The sequence below is a fragment of the Exserohilum turcica genome, assembly GCF_000359705.1.
Source record: "Exserohilum turcica Et28A unplaced genomic scaffold SETTUscaffold_22, whole genome shotgun sequence".
Classification (NCBI taxonomy): domain Eukaryota; kingdom Fungi; phylum Ascomycota; class Dothideomycetes; order Pleosporales; family Pleosporaceae; genus Exserohilum; species Exserohilum turcicum.
The window spans coordinates 61,942-80,771 of NW_007360048.1; the positions used below are offsets into that span (position 1 = coordinate 61,942).

Sequence of the window (18,830 nt, forward strand, 5' to 3'; positions counted from 1 at the left end):
GAGAGAGAGACACACACACACACAGAGGCTGCCGGCCCGCCCCCTCCACGCCACGCCAGGATCTACCTCGCCTGCATCCTCCCCGTCCCTCGACGGCACACGAGGGTCTTGCTGCACCCTCTCTCGCCCATGCCTGCCTGTCGGCCTGATAAAACTTTGCGTCGCCAACCCCATTTCTCTCGTCTCTCCGACCCAATCTGCTGCGTAAGAGAAACCCATTTTCTCCCACACTCGGCGCTCTATCCCTAAACCCCAGGATCCCGTCCCCGCTCCCACTGGCTGTCAACTCCCTCACCGCTGGGATTCTCGGAATGCAACTAATATTCGACCTCACTTCACCTTGGATGCTGCTTTTTTTTCAACCGGCCTTCCGCGTACATAGCACGCCGGCCAAATCATCATCGGGCCCTTGCGGAGGGGGGGGGGAGGGGAGCGTGTACCACCGACCGACGCCTACTTTGGGACATGGGTTCCCTTTGCGGTATCCTGCTACCGTGACACAAACTAGTCCTGTATACTCGCACTCGCGCTCGAGAAGTTTGGCCAGCACCGACGCCCAATCTCACGCCGGGCTATAGCAAAGACCAACTATACGTCCGCAGCCAGCGCGCTAGCCCGCATTGGGCCGCGAATCAACCGTCGTCGTCGTATGCCTTTTGATTCTTGCAATGCAATGCACGCCCCACGACCATCGCCATGTCTGCTTCTCTTGCTCGCTCGTCGGCTCGCTCGACGCCTGCTCTGCCTGGATCCACAGCGCGAGATGGGCCATGGAACTCGAGGCTTCATAGACTTTGACTGGGTGGGTCGACGTCGGGCGCTAGTAGCCTAATACTATCGCTGCCAAGCCTTATCGCCTCATACGGCGGCCAGATGGCTCCTTGATAGCCATGGCGCCTCGAGTGCGAGTATCCTGTGTTATCAACCCAACCACGGCTCCTTCTGCGTCGCTGACGGTGGTTGCAAACCCACCACCCATGGATTCCAGTTACGTCGACCTATGCACAGTCAGCCACGACGCCGCACGACAATGGTCCTGTCCGTCGTCGGCGGCTGTGGAAGGATGATGATGCGCAGTGCCGGAGCAGTAGCGGGCGGGCTGGCTTGCAACTCTGGTGTTTGAGGTTCCCGTCCTACGTCGTCTTGGCTTGGCTTGGTATGAGGCGATGCGATTCGACATGCCGCCCTCGTACGGACACGATGGCTTGCAGCTGCTGCAGCAACGAGAGCGCTTGATGCCACATCCTTTTGCACCCTGTGCTGCAAGTCATTTTGCAAAGCACACACACACACTGCATTCGCAGTCCACGCCAACGCGGAGGCGCTGCTGGTGAAAATAGCCATCGCACCCAAGCACCCAAGCAGGTCCAGCGCCAACCCGACAAATGGCAGAGACGCAGAGCGGTTCGGAGAATTTCTCGCAAGCACCAGCACGCAGCAGTCGAGTATATACAAAGTGCTAACCCGCCAAGCCACTCGTGTTGCAGAGCTATCGACACTTTTGCATGACTAGCGTGCTCGGGTATACCGATCAGCCGTGGGTGGCAAGGCCATGGAGTCATTGGCACAAACGGTGAATCAGTCAGTCAGTCAGTCAGTCACTGGCACCTGTTGTGAAGCATGCCAGCACTTGGCCACCATTGCACGACGGCGACGGCGACGACCATGACGAGCGCGACCTGACAGGCCACTGTAACGTGCCGCCCATGTCGCCAGGGCGTGAAACACTCGACTGCGGCAGACGGCTTACTCGACTAGCAGCGTCTACACCTACGCTGTGGATAGACGTCAGATCAGACGCCCGGCAAGTGGAGCATTGGCAGCACCAGGCCGCTTGCATGTAGCCGCAGGCCAAGTTGCGTGCAACCTCGCGGGGTGCTTTGGCCCGAGTCGTTCAGCTCCAAGCCAGCCGCGGCTCTGAATTGCATGGGCAGAGCCCAGCTGGTGGCCGCCGGCCGTGGCGTGTTGCTGGTCGACTGCAACTATAACAACAACTCGAGAGATCAACACGAAAACCGTTATGCGCACCGTAATCGCAATGGCTCGCCTCGCTTACTCGCGCCCCACGAATGGCCGCGCGCGCCAGGCCACCATCTCTCGAACCGTACAAACCCCTCAGCTGCGACACGCAGCCTCTGCATCCCAAGCCTCGCTAGCAACTGGCACATCCGATCTGGTCCTTTGCTCCCCTGCACACCATCGTCACGGAGCGGGCCCATCGGCGCCTACCAATCTGCTTTGAGACGGGCACCTTTGTTCAATCGAGCCCTCCGGTGGTGTGATTGTGCCCGCAACCCTCCCGCTCGCCCTCGCGCCCAAACTGCGGCTGCACCTTGGTGCTGACTGTCTGCAGCATCGTCCAAGCCATGCCACCACCAGCGAACAGCAAGCCACCCATGTGACGTTGGCCCCCAGACATGCGCCTCTTACGTTTTGCCGCAATGTTTTGGGGCATGCTCCAAATGCACCCACCGCGTGCCCAACTGCTTTCTGCAGCACGCGTACGATTGCCAGCCGAGTTGGCGCTGGCTCTGGCTTGCTATGCCTCGAGCACTCGCACAGCAGCGACTGCATCTTCTCTTCTCCACTTCCAACTTTCTGCTGCCGTCCGGGCCCTTTTCTTGCACCATGGCGGCCATGGCACCATATCCGCCGTTGCTGTCCGCGGACATGTGCGCCCTGCCAAGCTGGATTGCAACCACCCACCCCTCCCCTCGCCCTCTTATGGGGAGCCTCTCGGTATCTATCGACGGGGACATGCCATGGAGATTACTCCCCATCCTCCGCCTCCGGGTATTCCTCCACGCCTCGTCTGAATGCATCTGTCTTACCCTCTAGCTCGTATCGCAGCCTGATTACTCTTGTTTCATCATGCCACTTTTCCCTCTGGAGCAGCAGCGACTGCATGTCCGAAATCTCGACCGTCTGTGGGCAAAGCCGCTAAGATGCGCGATCCTAGCGCCGTGTAGAGCTAAGCTTCTCACGCCAAGTAGCCGCTTGCGGGCAACGGGTGCCGCTCCGGACACACCGGATGGAAACTATCCACGACCGACAACGGATGCCACAAATTCAAGGTCGGTAGCAACGGCATCGGCTTGCTCTGCCATGGACGTCTTGACTATGCTTGTCGTCTAACCGTGGCTGGAGGTGCGCCCATTCCACGCCAGCCTTGCACAACCCGGTAAACACCCTCGCCACGGATCGGTTTCTGTTTCTGAACGCTTCGGCGCCACCCATGGCCTGCCTGGATCGGCTTAGCAGGATGCCAACCGAAGCCGTCCCGTGTGCAACAATACCAATACTCTCGTGGCCCGGCATACTGTAATGGGTTTAATTAAACGTCTCCACACGTGAATAACAGCATCCACACGCACACGCGCTTGATGGTTCAGCAATAGCCCCACAGGAGGCTGTCCCCGCCGTCCCCGAACAGCTGCCCGCGCAAGGGTCTGTCAACTTTATTCTCAACACTGTACAAATGTCAAGCAACGACTCCGGGATGCTGGCACGCCGCATCCTCGCCGCATGCCCGTCAGTGCTTGTCGGCGTCAATGTCCGTATATTACATGAAGCAATTCTATCATGGTCTTGATTTTGCTTGTTCAAAGACCACATGGTGGTTGGCTATGCATATCCAGGGAAAACCTGGCACCAAGGTTGGCCCTTTTTCAACTCTATCCGAACGCATGGACAGTCCCATGGCTCGACACCCTCTGATCTCCTGCGCTCATCTACCGTCATACTCGTCTCCCTATCCTCTCACTCGGTTCCAATACGATCATGTATAGCCGTCCCTGTCGTTCTTACGATTATCTTTCATTCCTCTGCTTACATAACACGCATCGTCTCTCCGCGGTTAGGATCCCAAGTCATGAATACCCCAAATGAGAACTCATTTCTGGGTGACACGGGCGTCATCGACTCCGATGTTTGGTGTCGGTGAGCGTCCGTGTACGAAAACCGGAGTCGCGTACCGATCAAAGTTTCCATCAGATGATGCGCAATGCTTCCTATCATTTATTTTTTTTTCCTGTGATTTAAAGCAATCTCGCACATACATTGTCTGATTTCGAAAATGAAGCGAAGGGTGCACAGGCGGGCACATGGCATCTCACATCCAACCTTAGACCCATGGTTCCGATCGCATGCGTTGCTGGAATAAGCAGAATCATGAGCTTTCATCTTCACCGGAACTGCAAAGGAACTGGAACGGAACTTTCCACAAAAAGAGTGGTTCACATGTCTCCACAACATACAGAAACCCAGTGTACGAACATTGGAGGTTCCCTCTTCTTGGCACAAGCTCAAATCGGCACTGGAAGCTTGGTGGTTGCAGCATCAGTGCGGACCCATATACATCAGGCGTCGATGCGTCACGCTACAGCCAAAGTCTTCCTAAAAGCCCTAATTCACAATAAAGCAACTACCCTCCATCGCCATACGTGTGGAAACAAGCTCCGACATGGTGCACAGAGCCTTGTGCTTGTGCAGTACAGGGTGCAGAGGCACTTCCCTCAAATCGTGTAGCCCTGGTCTGCTAGTGCGAGCTTTCCTTCATCAACAGGACTCGACGTTCCGTATTTGCAGTCGGTCTGTGCTCAAGGTGGTGAGCAGTAATGAGAAGAAGAAAAAAGGAGTGCTAGAAAAAGCGATATGCAACGAAGAATCTTCTGCATGACGGTTTCTAGAAAGGCAATATCCCGGAAGAAAGAGACAACGCGCGCGTAATTTGGCGGTGAGAAGCAATCCTGGCCCGTTTTCCATGATTGCTTTTCATGTCGAGTAGAAGCAGGCTAGGTTTTGGAGAAAGAAAAGAGCGGAGAGAATGACAGAAAAGCAACGTGTTTGACCGGGGAGGAAAGCTCCGTCGTCGAACCTTGGTACATAACGCATCTTTACTTTTTGGCGACGTCGGATGAAAGTTTCATGCATGCCTTCGTGGGGGCCAGGTCAGGTGCCAGGTGGGATTCCAAGGCGGTGTTGCTGGCGAGTCTTGTGCTCCTGGTGGCACGCGGTTATTGGGAGGCAGGAAAAGCCATGCCCCGATTGGGAAGTGCGGCGGTGTGGTTAATGAATGCGTCTTTGACGTGCTGTCAAGCCTGGCCAATGGAGCATCTGCGCGTCTGAACACCGACATGAAGGAATCAGCAATCATCGCTTGGCATTGGAGTTGACACCAGTGACATGGCGATTGAGAAATGCGGTGCTGCCCCGTGACTTTTTGAATAATAAACATTCATCGAGTTTGCCGCGGAACATGTGACGCGTACTACAGCACACGCGATACCTACGCCGTGAGATACAGTCATCATGATTCATGTGACTGTATGCGAAAAATTGGTCCAGGTTGCAAAACTGGCTATCCTAGACAATAAGTTCTGTGTTTGATATAGTTGTAAAACAGGGGCCATATAGCTAGGCTGAATAAATGTTACCTTGCGAGGTGGGGACATGTGGTGGGGTGAACAGAAACGGCAGATGTTGCCTTGCGGCTACCTTGCTGCTTCAGGACGAGCCGAGGTGGGGCCATGGACTCGAGCACGACAAACACCAAACAACGCGTTCTACCGCGACGCAACCACGGCAATTGGGGCTTCTCGGGCCTTTTGTCTGCTCTAGCTGTAGCGCGCTGTTGGTTTCAAAAGAGCAGGCAAAATGTTTTCCCTGCCTATGATTGCGCCGCGCCCAGTGAGTATTTCTGCCACGGCCTCGAGGCTAATAACTGTGGGCGGCGACGTCGCCAGCAAGTAGATCAAATGTCGAGACATGAAGTACTGATGGAAAAACCAGGACGCCAGTTTATGGCCCTCCCTCCACAACACACATACGGCATTCGAAGACACGCAGTCGCAGTCTCCACCCAACTCGCACAACCAGCGACGCCCAACCTCGCGACACGTTCCGCACCACAACCAGAATCTGCTGCTCTCCGCTCTTACTGTCGATGAGAATACAATTGCCCAGCGAAAACTCAATGTCCGCCGCTTTGGTGCAGGGTGGCTGCGTCCCCCGGGTGTGACTAAGACGCTGCAGGCACTCAAAGATGAGGAGCTTGAAAAGGAGGAGCAAGAGTTGATGCAGCGCAGAGAGCAAGTCATGATGGACCTGGCCGCCGCGCAGCAAGAAGCTGCCAACGAAGAGGAGAGGGAGAGGGGCCAAATGGAGGAAGAAGCTGGTCTCGTCGAAGAAGAAAGGGATCTGGACGACCAAGTCCCAGAAGCAGAGGAAAGCATGAGCAACTCATCCACCGAAGCCGACAGTAGCAGTGCAGACGAGTCATCAGAAGACGAAGACGAGCAAGCAAGCGAAATCAGCGGCGAAGCACAGGAAGAAAGCACAGTGCCCTTCAACGAAGACAGCTTCATAGAAGGCAGCATGATGGAAGCCGAAGTCTCGCATATGCTTGAAATGGAGGAGGCGGAAATGGCCGGCGTCCTGCAGGACGAGCGCGACCTCGACGAAGACATTCCTGAAGCGGGGAGCTACGAGCACACCGATTCCGAACTCGAGGACTCGAGCGACTTGGAGAGCAGCGCGCTCCCTGCTGGCCTTGCGTCGGCTCGCTCCAGACGCTCGACGCGCCGCCGCCGCTCCAGCGCCAGACGCAGCTCGGCGCGCCGCAGCTCAGGTCTCCCTGCGGGAATGACGCTGGGTGCGCATCCCACGGCCGGCCGAGTCAGTCTGGGTCTTGATCTCGGCAACAGCAGGAGCAGCTTCGGCATGGATGGCAGCAGTTCGTTTCTCGAGGGAAGCTCCTTTTTGAGAAGCTCGCCTGCCGGCGCTGCTGCGGCCAATCGCGGCTCCCTGCGTGACCGCTTCATGAGCGCTGCGAGGGGTGGTGGTGGTGCCGGTGGAGGCAGGAGAGCTTGATACATGCTGCCAGAACGTGATGCGTTATGATTTCAGTGTAGAGATACCCAGTTTGCCGTCTAGAGTAGTAGTACTGCTGCGATGATCAACCCTAGATGTAATCAATAGTTTCGACGTATGTCGTGTCTACACAGTGCGGAAACTATTGCTCTTAGTGTGGATACTGATAGTGTATTACTGCCTGTTGATTATGTATAGGATACAAGATATGCATGCTACACTGCTCTCTTCGGTCATCTACTACATTGCGTTGTAAAACCCGCCTCCATGCACACATAAAAACCAACCTCTATAACAAACACAGGGGGAGAAATCCAAGTGTCTAGTCCGCCCCAATCCAACCTTATTCATCCATATCCCGCAGTATCCTCACTGGAAATACATGACCCAATTCACCCACATATACAAAGAAACCCCCCTCCTAAAAACTCCCACTTCCCACAGCTCTCTATCCAACCGCGCAAATCAGTACCCCCCAACCTCCTCATACGCCCTAACCAGGAACCTCGCCGCCTCCCTCCACACACGCGCACAGCTTCTCCTCTCGCGCTCCCCCACAATCTCCAAGCAAACATTGACCCAGCTAATCCAGCGCTCGAGCGCCCGCCTGCCCATCTGCAGCAGGAAAAACTCAATCCGTGCTTCGACGCCACTCGCGGCGTCGACGCCGGCCCGCAGCTGCGCCAGCCGGCCGTGCCATTCTGCGTCGGGAACAGATGACATGAGGTGCATTGCGCGGAGCATGGATTGCAGAGTCTGCAGCGGCACGCGGTGCAATGTTTGCAGGAGGTTGCATTTATCCAGCTCTGTGGCGACGGCGCGCGCGTCCGAGAGCAGGGCGTGCGCGAGCGAGCGGCGGGCGGCGGATGCGGAGCGGCTGTTTGCATGGGATGAGGCGAGGAGCGTGCGGTGCGAGGGGCGTCCGGTACCTATTGGGGCGTGTTTGGAATATGCGTGGGTGGAGAGGTTTGGGGGTAGACTTGCGCGTGTTTTGCTGTGGAGCTGTAGGTGGATTGCATCGGTGGTGTTGATTGCTTCTAGGACTTCGAGCGAGGGCGTGAAGACGAGTGTGTTGGAGGCGGTTTCGTCGGGCTTGAGGATGCTGGTTAGGTATACTGTTTGCGTGTGTGTGTTAGCTATGTATATTGTGGTGTTGATGTATGCGAAGAAAAAAAAAAGAATCATACAGAGGTCACGGGTACACCATGTGATGGGTTCTTCTGGACTGTTGGAGACGGGAGACGTGGGTACGGTTGGCGTGCTGCGTATGGATAGGCTTGAGTCAGAGACACTGGGCGATGGCGGTGTCCAGGTGAGACAAGGAACCATGACTGTGATGGTTTCACCCAGCACTGTCTCCTCGACCTCCAAAGCGACAGTCTTGACATGTTTGTGTGGCTTGATCCTAGCATTGCCAATTGTGATGGGCGACTCATCAAGTTCGATAGGCGGAGTTTCCACCCCGACATATTCGTCACTCAGGGAGCTGGTAAACGTTGCTGTCGCAGTGATGCTCATGCTGGAATCGAGTTGAGTCTTTTCCTGGAAATAATCTGCCTGGCTGCCGTAGTACGCCTAGCTGAATGGAATGCGGCCTGGGTAAAGTGATAGACTGTGATTTTGAATACGAGAAGCAAAGGAGTGAGAAAAACGGCGACTAGAAGAAGCGGCGGAAATATTGAATAACGACGGCGAGGGATAGTAATATCCACCTCTTCAAGTGTAGTAGTATTTGTGAACAAAGGGTGCTGCCAAAGTCAATCGCTCATGTTCACCAGACATCGTCAGCGGATATAGTGGCAAGGAAAACAAGGTGTGGTCAAGTATCATGGCGTTATTCATATGTGAACGAGGTCTGAGACGTAGCACGTCACCTGCTGGATGACTTTTAGTTTTAGCAAACCACTTGCTCCGTCACGATGCAAACGAATTGTCGTATCGTCACAGACAGACGTTGAAATGGACCCTGTTGAATTTCCTTGTACTTTGTTCCCAGCGCTATATGTACAGCAGTTAGTGGCCCGCAAAGATGTTGCGTGTGCGCAGGTGAACGGGTGTCTCGCCCTTTGGCGTATCTGGTATCGTCTTCTCCAATTTCTGCAAAGGATGAGCAACCGGGGCCGCACGAGGGTGCGCGGAGACGTACCAGCTTCTCGAACACGCACTGGTTCAGCTTGCGCTCTGCCGACCGGCAGTTCCAGAGTTGCTGGTTGTGGTTTTCTAGGCACTGCCAGTGGGTGCGGAACTGCGTCAGACAGTTCTCGTTGATGTCCTTGATGCTGTCGCACGTGTCAGCAGCCCGCTCCTGCTACCGCTGCAGGTGTAGTACGCACACGCTCGCGGCACACCTGGTGACCTTACGGCCCTCCTTCATGCACTCGAATTCACCGCGGCCGTTGGCCTCGGTCTTGCACATCATGTAGTCATCGTTGTAGGCCTTGCACCGCGCGCCAATAAAGTACGAGGCACTGAGGAGGGGCGCAGAACTGGCTCCGAGCTCCTGGACCTTGGGGATGTCGTCGGGCAGAGGGGTGGTGTCGATGAGGGCTTGCTGGTTGAACCTGGCGGGGTCAATCAGGCCGCGGGGCTTGCAGCGGGACGCAGAGAGGATATTTACCTGGGCTGGCGCGACGACATGTTGACGGTGCGGTGCCAATGGCGGGCGATCGGCTCTTGACCTGAGGATGCTGGTCGTGAGGTCGTCGCGGAAGTCGGCTTGGCGCTTCACTAAACCTGGCAGGGATGTGAGATGGGCCGCTGCCCGTGCCTGAACCTTTGGCCGCCAGCAACAAACAATCTCTCACTTTCGCGCCTGCATCCCAACTGCGCTGTTGCCAGACCGCCTGCATATTCCATCCGCCGGTATGCACGCCCATTGAGCTCCATTGTCTCCCTTTCCTGCGCCAACGTGTCTGCAGGCCCTCCGTTCGCGTTATACCCGCGACCGAAAACAAACAACTGAGCGCTCGACAGCCCGCGACCTGAGGATATCGCCGTTCGCCCACACACCCACAGAACAAACCGAGACACGGCTCGCGCACCTCACGCACCTCCTTCAGCATGTCGTTTAGCTTTGGAAACCTGGGCGGCGGGGAAAAGAAGACGGGCACCTTGTTCGGCAGCACCACAGCGCCGTCTGGAGGCCTCTTCGGTCAATCGCAGCAGCAGCCTCAGCAGTCCAACACAACAGGGTCTAGCCTCTTCGGATCCACAGCGGCGCCCCAGAACAACACGACCAGCTTGTTTGGGTCGACACAACCGCAGCAGCAGAACACGGGCTCCAGTCTCTTTGGCCAGCCCCAGCAACAGCAGACTGCTGGCTCAAGCCTCTTCGGACAGCCTCAACAACAGCAACAACAGCAGCAAAATGCTGGCTCGAGCCTGTTTGGCCAGCCGCAGCAGCAACAACAGCAACAGCAACAACAAGCGCCACAACAGCAGCCTAACATGAGCAACAGTCTCTTTGGCGCCTCGCTCCAGCCAGCTCCCTTGCTGAACAACGTCCAAGCGCAAAGCATCCAACAGCAGCGCGAAGGGCTCCCGCAGCTGCGCCAGTCCTCGGCACAGCCTTTCGCCGGCTCTACCATGAGTGGCCAACGGGAGAAGTCGGTCGTCGAGCAGATACGAATCCTCAACAACAAGTGGGACCCGGCAAACCCAGAATGTGTATTCCAGTACTACTTCTACAACTCGGTCAAGCCAGAAGAAGCGCCGTTCTACGGGCCCTCGCAAGGCGAAGACGAGAGAAAATGGGAGGAGGCGCTGTCAAAGAAGCCGAGCCCAGGCGCCATCCCCGTGCTTGCGCGTGGCTTCGAACAAGTCGGAGAGCGCATACGGCAGCAAGCCGCGGCTGTCACGGCGCTGCGAACACGTCTGCACGAAATCAACAATAGTCTGTCGTTGCTCAAGGACGCACATGAGCTGACTGTAGCGTCGCGCATCACTGAAGCGAAGCGGAAACACATCGTCTTCACGCAGCGAACACTGGCCCTTGCGACCAAGGTGCAGATTTTACGGAACCGGGGATATGTCATGGACCCACAGGAGGAGGACCTGAAGAAGAAGTTGATTGAGCTCGAGAAGCAGGCCTTTGACCCCGTGTTGGGAGGTCGGCAAGAGGAGATTTGGGCGCGCATGTCCAGCGTTCGTGAACGCGCGCGGATACTGCAGGAGGAGACAGAGAAGCTGGGCAGGAACATTGACAAGCAGCAGAACGGTGAACTGCTCTCGGACGAAGACCAGAAGGCGCTAGAGAAGGTAAGACTTGGACCCGCAGCAGACACGCAATCACACGCTAACAAGGCCCCTTCAGCTTCTGAAAGATTACGACCGTCAACTCGAGCACCTCAAGAAATGGGTTGACGACACGAAAGAAGAGTACGACGAGTGGGAGGCGACAAAGCAGACGAGGCCAGCAAAGCGATAATCCCATAGTATGCATTGTTGCTTTGAGCATGTACGATTGATTAGATGTGTGGGGGTTATATTGCAAAAATTGGGCGTTGTGAGATACCAAGCGGCGGATGCATAGAAGCTGAGAATAGTCTTAGCGTCCGGCAAGCATTGCTACCATTCTGCACACTTGGTTTTTGCATGTCCGTGGACAATATCTGAGGCGGTGGAAACGTTTACATTGGGATATCATTACATGTGGTGACGAGTATTTCCGTGAAGCGTTGTGCGCCCTGGTGTTGTTACAAGCGCATGCTTGGTTGCATGCGCGTCTATGATACAGTTTCCGGAGGCATTGCCATGTACGGTGTACGCGGACGTAGTCGTTGTATGTGATAAAGATTGGTGCCGGTTAAAAGAGCTTCGAAACGTATTCGACGAGGTGAGGCGCTGGTGGTGGTTAGCCCATGACACGCCTTCGCAGGTGTTGGAGGATTGGCTTACAAAAGTACAGGACAACAGCGCTGGCCGCAGTCCATTTGATGTCGGACATGGTCTGCGCCTCGGCCGCAGCAAGCTCCTGCTTGGAAGGCTGTGGTGGTGCTACATCCGTCGTCAGTTACATTCCACCCCACTCGTGCAACCACCGCTTGCCGCTTCTGGGTCAGGACCAACTAACCTCCGAACATTATGGCGATGTGAGTACTAGATCCGAGGGTCTTGGGTGCAAAAGTCTGTTTGGGCTGGCGGATATCGCAGATGACGTGCACGGGAGACTGGGATACGCAAAAGTTTGGATCGTCGGAGTTGAGCGCCACAAGTTGCCGACCGGGGGGACAGGTCACGTGGAGACGTGTCTCATGCTGCATTCATCTCCCACTCCAAAACAACCCTGCTCCATATCAACCTTCCTGGCAACTCGACGAATCTGACTCAGCTGCAAAAGAACTAACTGCAAAAGAACGAATGCGGCCATTGTTCGCATGGGCCCAATGTCACATATTTGCTTGCCAACCCCTGTCCGCTGTCGCTTTTTGGATTCCGGCATTTCCGTCATGATACTTTACAGTTTTCAGCCCCAAGCTAGAGTGACATTGGCGATCAACATGGTGGACAGGCGCCAGCCGTGAACCGTCTGAATCTTGTTGATCTCCCTCTTGCGCTCGATGCATTGTCCTTGTACGCGTCGCGTCACAAGCAATGTGCTAGTATCAACGTAATAGGCAATACGAGCCGTGTCTCCCTGCAGCGCCGTGCATCATCATCATTTACCTGCGTGGCGCTCAGGTCGACCTCCCTGGGCCCAACTTCACAGGCAGAACCCCGCATACTCTCCGGGGCACCATTCGGAAATCCGGTGCTGGCTGGATATCTACATCTCATTATGACGCCTTCAAGAGTAAACGCCGACGACTGTTTCAACCCCCGAGGAATTGCTCATCGTCATCGACGTGCGCGGCGCCACACGCTTGAAGGCCAAGGCCGGATTGACCGTGCTGCGAACACCAACATACCTTGCACTATTGGCTAGTCGTACTACAAACGCAAATATGGTGGATCTCTACTCACATCGGTGCTTATTGTTCGGTCCTACATATGCTCTGGCTAAGGTCCGTTCCTAGGAAGGCCCCTTCAGGCGCCCTCGCTCGCATTGGTCCATATATTGGCGTGTGTATCGATATACTTTGTGGTACCGGAAGTCAGTTCTTTTCTCCATGTTAACCAGGCCTCAAGCCCTTGTCACTCGTTTGCCTGTTGTTTTAACTTCCAACAATGTTTAATCCCACGACAGCCCTTGTGTTGGGCTTGTATTCGACCTGCGCGCTTGCGCTGAACCCCCGTTACAAAAGTCGCCATGCGCACGAAGCGTCCGACATTTCGGCTGGTGCGGATGTCCAGACCCATCCGCATGTAAAACTTGGCCAGCATGAAGCGCCCAAGACAGACTGTGCTCCCTATTGGATGGAAGACATCAAACACCAGGGCATTGCTAGCTTCAACCCCAATCCGAAAAACTACACCGTCTTCAGGAATGTCAAGTCCTACGGCGCAGTTGGCGATGGAGTCACGGATGATACTGCGGCTATCCAGAAAGCCATGACTGACGGCAACCGCTGTGCACCAGGTTTTTGCTCGAGCTCTACTAACACACCTGCTGTTGTGTACTTTCCAGGCGGAACGTACTTGATTTCGAGTAGCATAATCGACTACTACAATACTCAAGTATGACTGCGAAAAGAAAAGTTGAGTTGAACCGAGTCGGACTGACTTTTCTAGATCATTGGAAACCCTAATTGTATGCCTACCATTCTTGCCGCTTCCAACTTTTCGACCACAGGTGGAATAGGCTTGATCGATGGCTCTCCTTATCTGAATGTTGGAATCCGTCCCGGACAAACCGGATTTGGAGTAACAAACACCTTCTACCGGCAGATCCGCAATCTCATTCTCGACACTACACAGCTGCCCATCACGTTCCAGGCTTTCGGACTCCACTGGCCAACTGCACAGGCGACGAGTATTCAAAATGTTGTGTTTAACATGAATGCTGAAAAGGGGACCGCGCATCAGGGTATGCTCCTCGAAGGCGGATCAGGAGGATTCATGACTGATCTGGTGTTCAACGGCGGAAACATTGGCTTCAATATTGGTAACCAACAGTTCACCACTCGCAACATTACATTTAATAATATGAATACTGCAATCCAGATGATCTGGGACTGGGGCTGGACGTTCAAGTCCGTGTTCGTCAACAATTGCCGTGTGGCGATAAACGCTACGGCGGGCGGCCCTTCGGCAGTCAATATAGGATCCATTACCTTGTTCGACAGCGAAATCAAGAACACGCAGATCGGCATTGTTACCGCTAGGACTGGTAACTCGCAACCTCCTGCTGCTGGAGCTTTGTATTTGGAGAATGTCAAACTGGACAACGTCGAGACTGCTGTAGTTGGTCCCAACGGAACGTACCTCGCAGGATCCTCGGGTTCTACAATCATTGATGCCTGGGCTGATGGACATCGCTACCTTCCCAATGGCCCCATCAAAGCCCGTGGTCACCTTCCCCCCACGCAGCGACCAGCTAATTTGGTCGATGCCCAAGGAGGCTTCTACCAGCGCTCCAAGCCTCAATATGGAGACGTCCCGTTGTCCCAGTTTCTCAGTGCTCGCGATCTGGGTGCTACTGGAGACGGACACACAGACGACACCGCCGCCCTCAACGCTGCTCTTCTCAAGGCCAAAGCAGAGGGAAAGATTCTGTATCTTGATGCGGGTTTTTACAAAGTCACGTCGACGGTTTACGTTCCCCCAGGCTCTATCATTGTCGGCGAAGCTCTCGGGTCCGTCATTCTCTCGTCTGGCCCTTACTTCAACTCCATAACCGAGCCCCAGCCCGTTGTGAAGATTGCCCTTCCAGGCGAAATGGGCCGAGTCGAAATGTCCGACGTCATCCTCAGCACGCAGGGCGAGCAAGCCGGTGCCATATTGCTCGAATACAATCTCGGCACATACGATGAAGAGCCATCTGGATTCTGGGATGTGCATGTCCGTATCGGAGGATTCTATGGCTCCGACTTGCAGACGCCACAGTGCGAAAAGACAGCCAATGTCACCATCACCGAGAGTAACCTGGATAGGGACTGCATCGCTGCATACATGTCATGGCACGTGACAAAGTACGGTGCAGGCGTCTACATGGAGAATACCTGGATTTGGACAGCTGACCATGACCTCGACGAGGCCGACAACGGAAACACTCAGCTGACCATTTACTCTGGCCGAGGATTGCTTGTGGAGAGCATCAACGGGCGCATGTGGCTGTAAGTCTCCTGTTCACCACCACCCCCTTCAGCGCTACCACTATTCTCGTCCTTGTCTTGTTTTTGAGGAGACCCAGCTAACGAGTACACAACAGCTACGGCACATCAGTAGAACACCACACCCTCTACCAGTACCAATTCGTCGACACGCGCAACGTCTACATGGGCCAAATTCAAACCGAAACCGCATACTACCAGCCCAACCCCAACGCCACCATCCCGTTCCCGACGAACCCCGTTCTCAACGACCCAGTCTTCACCTCTTCACCTGACTCCAGCCTCTCACTCACCCTCGTCTCTCTGCTCCCCGTCTCGGGCAACTCCGCCGCCGCCAAACCAACCTTCTCCAACGCCACCACCACCCCAAGCATAGCATCGGGCTGGGGTCTCCGCATCGTGCGCAGCAACGCCATCCTCGGCTACGGCGTGGGTCTCTACTCCTTCTTCAACAACTACAACACGACGTGCAACGCGCGCGACGCAACCACAAAATGCCAGCTCAACATCCTGAGCATCGAGGGCGGCCGCAACGCCTACGACATCAATCTCTACAACATTAATACCGTCGGCAGCGAGGAAATGATTACGAGGGATGGCGTGGGAATCGCAAACCATTCCGATAACAACAGCTCCTTTGTAGACACCATTAATGTGTTTAGAATCGGCATGTTTGGCTTGTGAGCTTGTCGTCGGATGGGTGGAGGAGACTGCGATCAAGTGTGCTGTGTACATACGGGGAAGGGGGAGATATGCATATACATATACATATGTGATTTCCTTGATCCAACTCTTCTTGAATATATACGATTTCCTAAAATAAAAAAACTGTGCTGAAGAGCACCTAAAGTACATCCTAAACAGCTGTATCTGGTCTTATTGTTGTATTTTTTTCGATTTTGTGTACACGCAGACTCCTGCGCGCGTTCACACCTGCTATGCTCGTTTGTAATATGTGTTCTTATTAGTTGAATCGACCTAGAAACCAACTTCGGGGGATTTTTTTTGGCCTCATCGTGAAGTATAACCAACACGTGGTATTTCACCGTCTGAGCACCGATAGACTTCTGTTAGGATTTCGGCTTTGCGTTCCACAGTCATCTTGCACTTGGACTCTGCTAAATGAACTGCGCCCGTAACGTGCTCAGTTAGCGCGAACAAACCAAAATAAAAAACGAGGATAATCGAAAACCATAAAATAAAAATAAGCATGTCGAAAGCAAAATTGAAGGACAGAATTACAAATGTATCGGTTCTATTGTACAGTACAAGCTTTTCAAAAGAATAACAGACTGGCTAAATCACATAAACAATCCCGACGTGCAAAGAAACGCCCGCTATGCATTCTGCCCACATGTCCCAAATCACGCACATAAAACTATTCCCAAACGTCTCTGCAGTGTAAAGGTCATGGCCCTCACAGAGAGCCAATGATGAAAGAAAGAGAAAAGGGTTCCCATGAAATAAGAGCTTTCTGTTGGCACACCAGCTCAGCGCCTGCCTCCACCACGACCGCCCTTGATCTGCTTCATAATGTCCACATTGGTCGAACGACTTCGAGCGTTCTCGTTGAATACAACATTGCTCTTGGGTGCAATGGTGTAGGTGGTTGGACCAGACTCCATGCGAGCACGTTGAAAAGCACGAGGGGCCTCCAGGGCCTTCTGTCGGCTGGCGGCAATGGCGGCTTGCTGGCTATTGACTGTCCTGTCGCCGCTGTTCATTTGACTGCGAAACCATTAGCACATAAAAAGATACTAACAAGCTTGAAACATACCTTGGATCGTAGTCGGCTTGGGCAAACTCCTTCTTGCGGTAGTCGTCTGTTCGCCTAAGGATAGGGCGAGTCCAGTCTGTAAAGAGGCGCTCGGCTTGCCGCTTGATGCTCAACTCGGGCTTCTTGCTCTTGATATAGAACATGATGACCTTGCCGATGCCAGATGCGACAAGCGTGTCTTTGTTGACAGGAAGTTTTGCCAATGAAGCGAATAAGTCTTTCTGAATATCATATGCGGGCAGACTGCCATCGCTCAGGGGCTCCAGGAAGAAGCGCACTGATTCGAGCAGGTTCACTTCAGGGTCCACAATAGTATCCCTCAGGTTGTTCTTGTTGAGAAGAGCTGTGACTTCGGGCAAAAGTTTGAGCTTGTGTCGCGCTGGCTCGTTGCGCTTTCGGCCTTCGTTGTCAGCCTCAGCAGCTTGCGCCATGCGACGCCGCATCTCCTCGATTTCCTGGTCGGCCATTTGCTCCAGGTCGATTCCGTCCTTCTTGCGACGACGATTCGAGCTGCCCTTGACAATGCTATCGATCTGAGCATTCAGGGCCTTCTTCCTACCTGCAAAGGCATTAGCACGTGTAGTAAGTTGATTCATGCGCCCATGTACTCACGTTCTTCTGGGGTGAGATTCTCGTCTGGATCACCTTCTGGGCTTACGTCTCGTACTCTGCCTGCTTTCTTGGATCGCTTGCTCCGCCTTTCGCCCCCCTCGGCGATGTCTCCGTCCTCTTCACCATCCTTGTTCTTCTTGCGGCGCGGCTTGTCCGCCCTCTTCTTTTTCTTCTTGGGCTCTTCGCCTTCGCCTGCAGTGCGCTTGCGCTTGTGTACACCAATCTGCTTTACGTTGTCCTCGTCTATGATCTGGGCAGGGCGCTCGTCGATGGCGACATTGTTGATGTCGAAGTCGCCAAACTGCTCGTCCATCTGGTCATCGTTGAGCGCCTCGGAAAGCACCGACTCGTTGTCAGACAAGCCAGCTTCGACATCGTCTTGATCGGGCATCTCTCCAGGTCGGTCCTCTGTCACCTCCATATCTTGGTCTGGATCGCCAATTGGAGGATTCGGAGTGGTGTTCTCCTCATCAATCTCGGGGCGCAGAGGGTCAGCCGGGTCGTTGCCAGCTTCAGGCAGCGGCGACTGCGAATGCGACTTAGTGAACTCGACGTCCTCCATAGTGTCTGTCCGAGCTGATGTTATCCAAGAGGCAGAGTTTTTGGATAGCGCCGAGACTCTTCAGGCGTTCGTCGGATGCTGGTCGCGCTACGGGTGGGCGGAAGGCGCGAGCGGTGATTGAGGTGATTGCCAGAGGAAAGTTGAAGGGAGCGCGCCTGGCAATGACGCGCGGCAATACTTTCCGCCGGGGCCGGTCTTGGCATGCGCAACCAGCAGCGGCGCCCGTGCGTCGGCTGGTTCGCGGCTTCCTTCGTGTTCCAAAGCCTCGAGCCTCTCCTCCGTCTTTGTTCCACGCCCTCTCTCGCCTGACCACCAACCTCAGGCTCACGACGCCATCCACCAGCGACTCACTACGACAAATAACGTACAAAGAACGCGCCTGAAATACCTGTCGCTGTTTCGCAACCAAGCAGCTGCTCACGATAACGGCAGCACCTCTCGCGGACCTTGGCTGTCGCAGCATCACCTGCAAGCCGCTCCAAGGTTTGTTCACGATCCCACAGCAGTTGTGCACTGCTGCCGAATTCTTTGCTTGAAGGAGGGAGGACATACATACACAAGGAGGATTGCAATAGCTGGAGGAGGGCGAGTTTGTTACTGCCTAGCTGTACCGACGCAGTCTACACTGCGTCACTTGGCGCGGCCATAGCTAGTATCCAACAAGCACTGTCATTACGTGTGTTCGTCGCGAGCGAGGAAGCATATCGTCTATCTTGTTCATCTGGCGTCGACATTGTCAGTGTTGCGACTTTTCCGATCGCACAGCGAGCCGCTCATCTGCCCTCTGCGCGCAACCTTC

General features: G+C 54.6%; 10 protein-coding genes across 10 annotated transcripts; 4 read left to right on the plus strand and 6 right to left on the minus strand.

Annotated features, from left to right (window-relative positions):
- Positions 1-2,918: 2,918 nt before the first annotated feature.
- Positions 2,919-3,737, minus strand: SETTUDRAFT_169378 (uncharacterized protein). The gene has a single exon (XM_008028098.1). It carries the CDS (start codon positions 3,316-3,318, stop codon positions 3,070-3,072), a length of 249 nt encoding a protein of 82 aa, XP_008026289.1. The 5' UTR covers positions 3,319-3,737; the 3' UTR covers positions 2,919-3,069.
- Positions 3,738-4,241: 504 nt separating this feature from the next.
- Positions 4,242-4,728, plus strand: SETTUDRAFT_169379 (uncharacterized protein). The gene has a single exon (XM_008028099.1). The coding sequence runs from the start codon at positions 4,463-4,465 to the stop codon at positions 4,676-4,678; it is 216 nt and encodes a 71-aa protein (XP_008026290.1). The 5' UTR covers positions 4,242-4,462; the 3' UTR covers positions 4,679-4,728.
- An 852-nt stretch (positions 4,729-5,580) lies between these two features.
- Positions 5,581-6,951, plus strand: SETTUDRAFT_169380 (uncharacterized protein). The gene is made up of 2 exons (XM_008028100.1): positions 5,581-5,688; positions 5,791-6,951. Exons 1-2 carry the CDS (start codon positions 5,656-5,658, stop codon positions 6,868-6,870), a joined length of 1,113 nt encoding a protein of 370 aa, XP_008026291.1. The 5' UTR covers positions 5,581-5,655; the 3' UTR covers positions 6,871-6,951.
- A 384-nt stretch (positions 6,952-7,335) lies between these two features.
- Positions 7,336-8,388, minus strand: SETTUDRAFT_28697 (uncharacterized protein; the record flags this gene model as incomplete). The annotated part of the gene is made up of 2 exons (XM_008028069.1): positions 7,336-7,985; positions 8,058-8,388. 2 exons carry the CDS (start codon positions 8,386-8,388, stop codon positions 7,336-7,338), a joined length of 981 nt encoding a protein of 326 aa, XP_008026260.1.
- A 227-nt stretch (positions 8,389-8,615) lies between these two features.
- SETTUDRAFT_169381 (uncharacterized protein) lies at positions 8,616-9,532 on the minus strand. Its single transcript, XM_008028101.1, has 4 exons — positions 9,488-9,532; positions 9,204-9,431; positions 9,017-9,149; positions 8,616-8,967 (listed from the first exon to the last, which is right to left on the minus strand). The coding sequence occupies exons 1-4, from the start codon at positions 9,505-9,507 to the stop codon at positions 8,884-8,886; spliced, it is 465 nt and encodes a 154-aa protein (XP_008026292.1). The 5' UTR covers positions 9,508-9,532; the 3' UTR covers positions 8,616-8,883.
- A 168-nt stretch (positions 9,533-9,700) lies between these two features.
- SETTUDRAFT_47634 (uncharacterized protein) lies at positions 9,701-11,296 on the plus strand (the record flags this gene model as incomplete). Its single annotated transcript, XM_008028088.1, has 2 exons — positions 9,701-11,127; positions 11,183-11,296. Exons 1-2 carry the CDS (start codon positions 9,931-9,933, stop codon positions 11,294-11,296), a joined length of 1,311 nt encoding a protein of 436 aa, XP_008026279.1. The 5' UTR covers positions 9,701-9,930.
- Positions 11,297-11,350: 54 nt separating this feature from the next.
- SETTUDRAFT_47635 (uncharacterized protein) lies at positions 11,351-12,019 on the minus strand. The gene is made up of 3 exons (XM_008028089.1): positions 11,942-12,019; positions 11,767-11,865; positions 11,351-11,712 (listed from the first exon to the last, which is right to left on the minus strand). The coding sequence occupies exons 2-3, from the start codon at positions 11,799-11,801 to the stop codon at positions 11,595-11,597; spliced, it is 153 nt and encodes a 50-aa protein (XP_008026280.1). The 5' UTR covers positions 11,802-11,865; positions 11,942-12,019; the 3' UTR covers positions 11,351-11,594.
- Positions 12,020-12,858: 839 nt separating this feature from the next.
- Positions 12,859-15,764, plus strand: SETTUDRAFT_161502 (glycoside hydrolase family 55 protein; the record flags this gene model as incomplete). The annotated part of the gene is made up of 4 exons (XM_008028102.1): positions 12,859-12,961; positions 13,055-13,485; positions 13,540-15,083; positions 15,179-15,764. The coding sequence occupies 4 exons, from the start codon at positions 12,859-12,861 to the stop codon at positions 15,762-15,764; spliced, it is 2,664 nt and encodes an 887-aa protein (XP_008026293.1).
- A 568-nt stretch (positions 15,765-16,332) lies between these two features.
- SETTUDRAFT_169382 (uncharacterized protein) lies at positions 16,333-18,142 on the minus strand. The gene is made up of 3 exons (XM_008028103.1): positions 17,470-18,142; positions 16,858-17,416; positions 16,333-16,808 (listed from the first exon to the last, which is right to left on the minus strand). Exons 1-3 carry the CDS (start codon positions 18,029-18,031, stop codon positions 16,571-16,573), a joined length of 1,359 nt encoding a protein of 452 aa, XP_008026294.1. The 5' UTR covers positions 18,032-18,142; the 3' UTR covers positions 16,333-16,570.
- A 194-nt stretch (positions 18,143-18,336) lies between these two features.
- SETTUDRAFT_169383 (uncharacterized protein) lies at positions 18,337-18,810 on the minus strand. The gene has a single exon (XM_008028104.1). The coding sequence runs from the start codon at positions 18,583-18,585 to the stop codon at positions 18,382-18,384; it is 204 nt and encodes a 67-aa protein (XP_008026295.1). The 5' UTR covers positions 18,586-18,810; the 3' UTR covers positions 18,337-18,381.
- Positions 18,811-18,830: the final 20 nt, after the last annotated feature.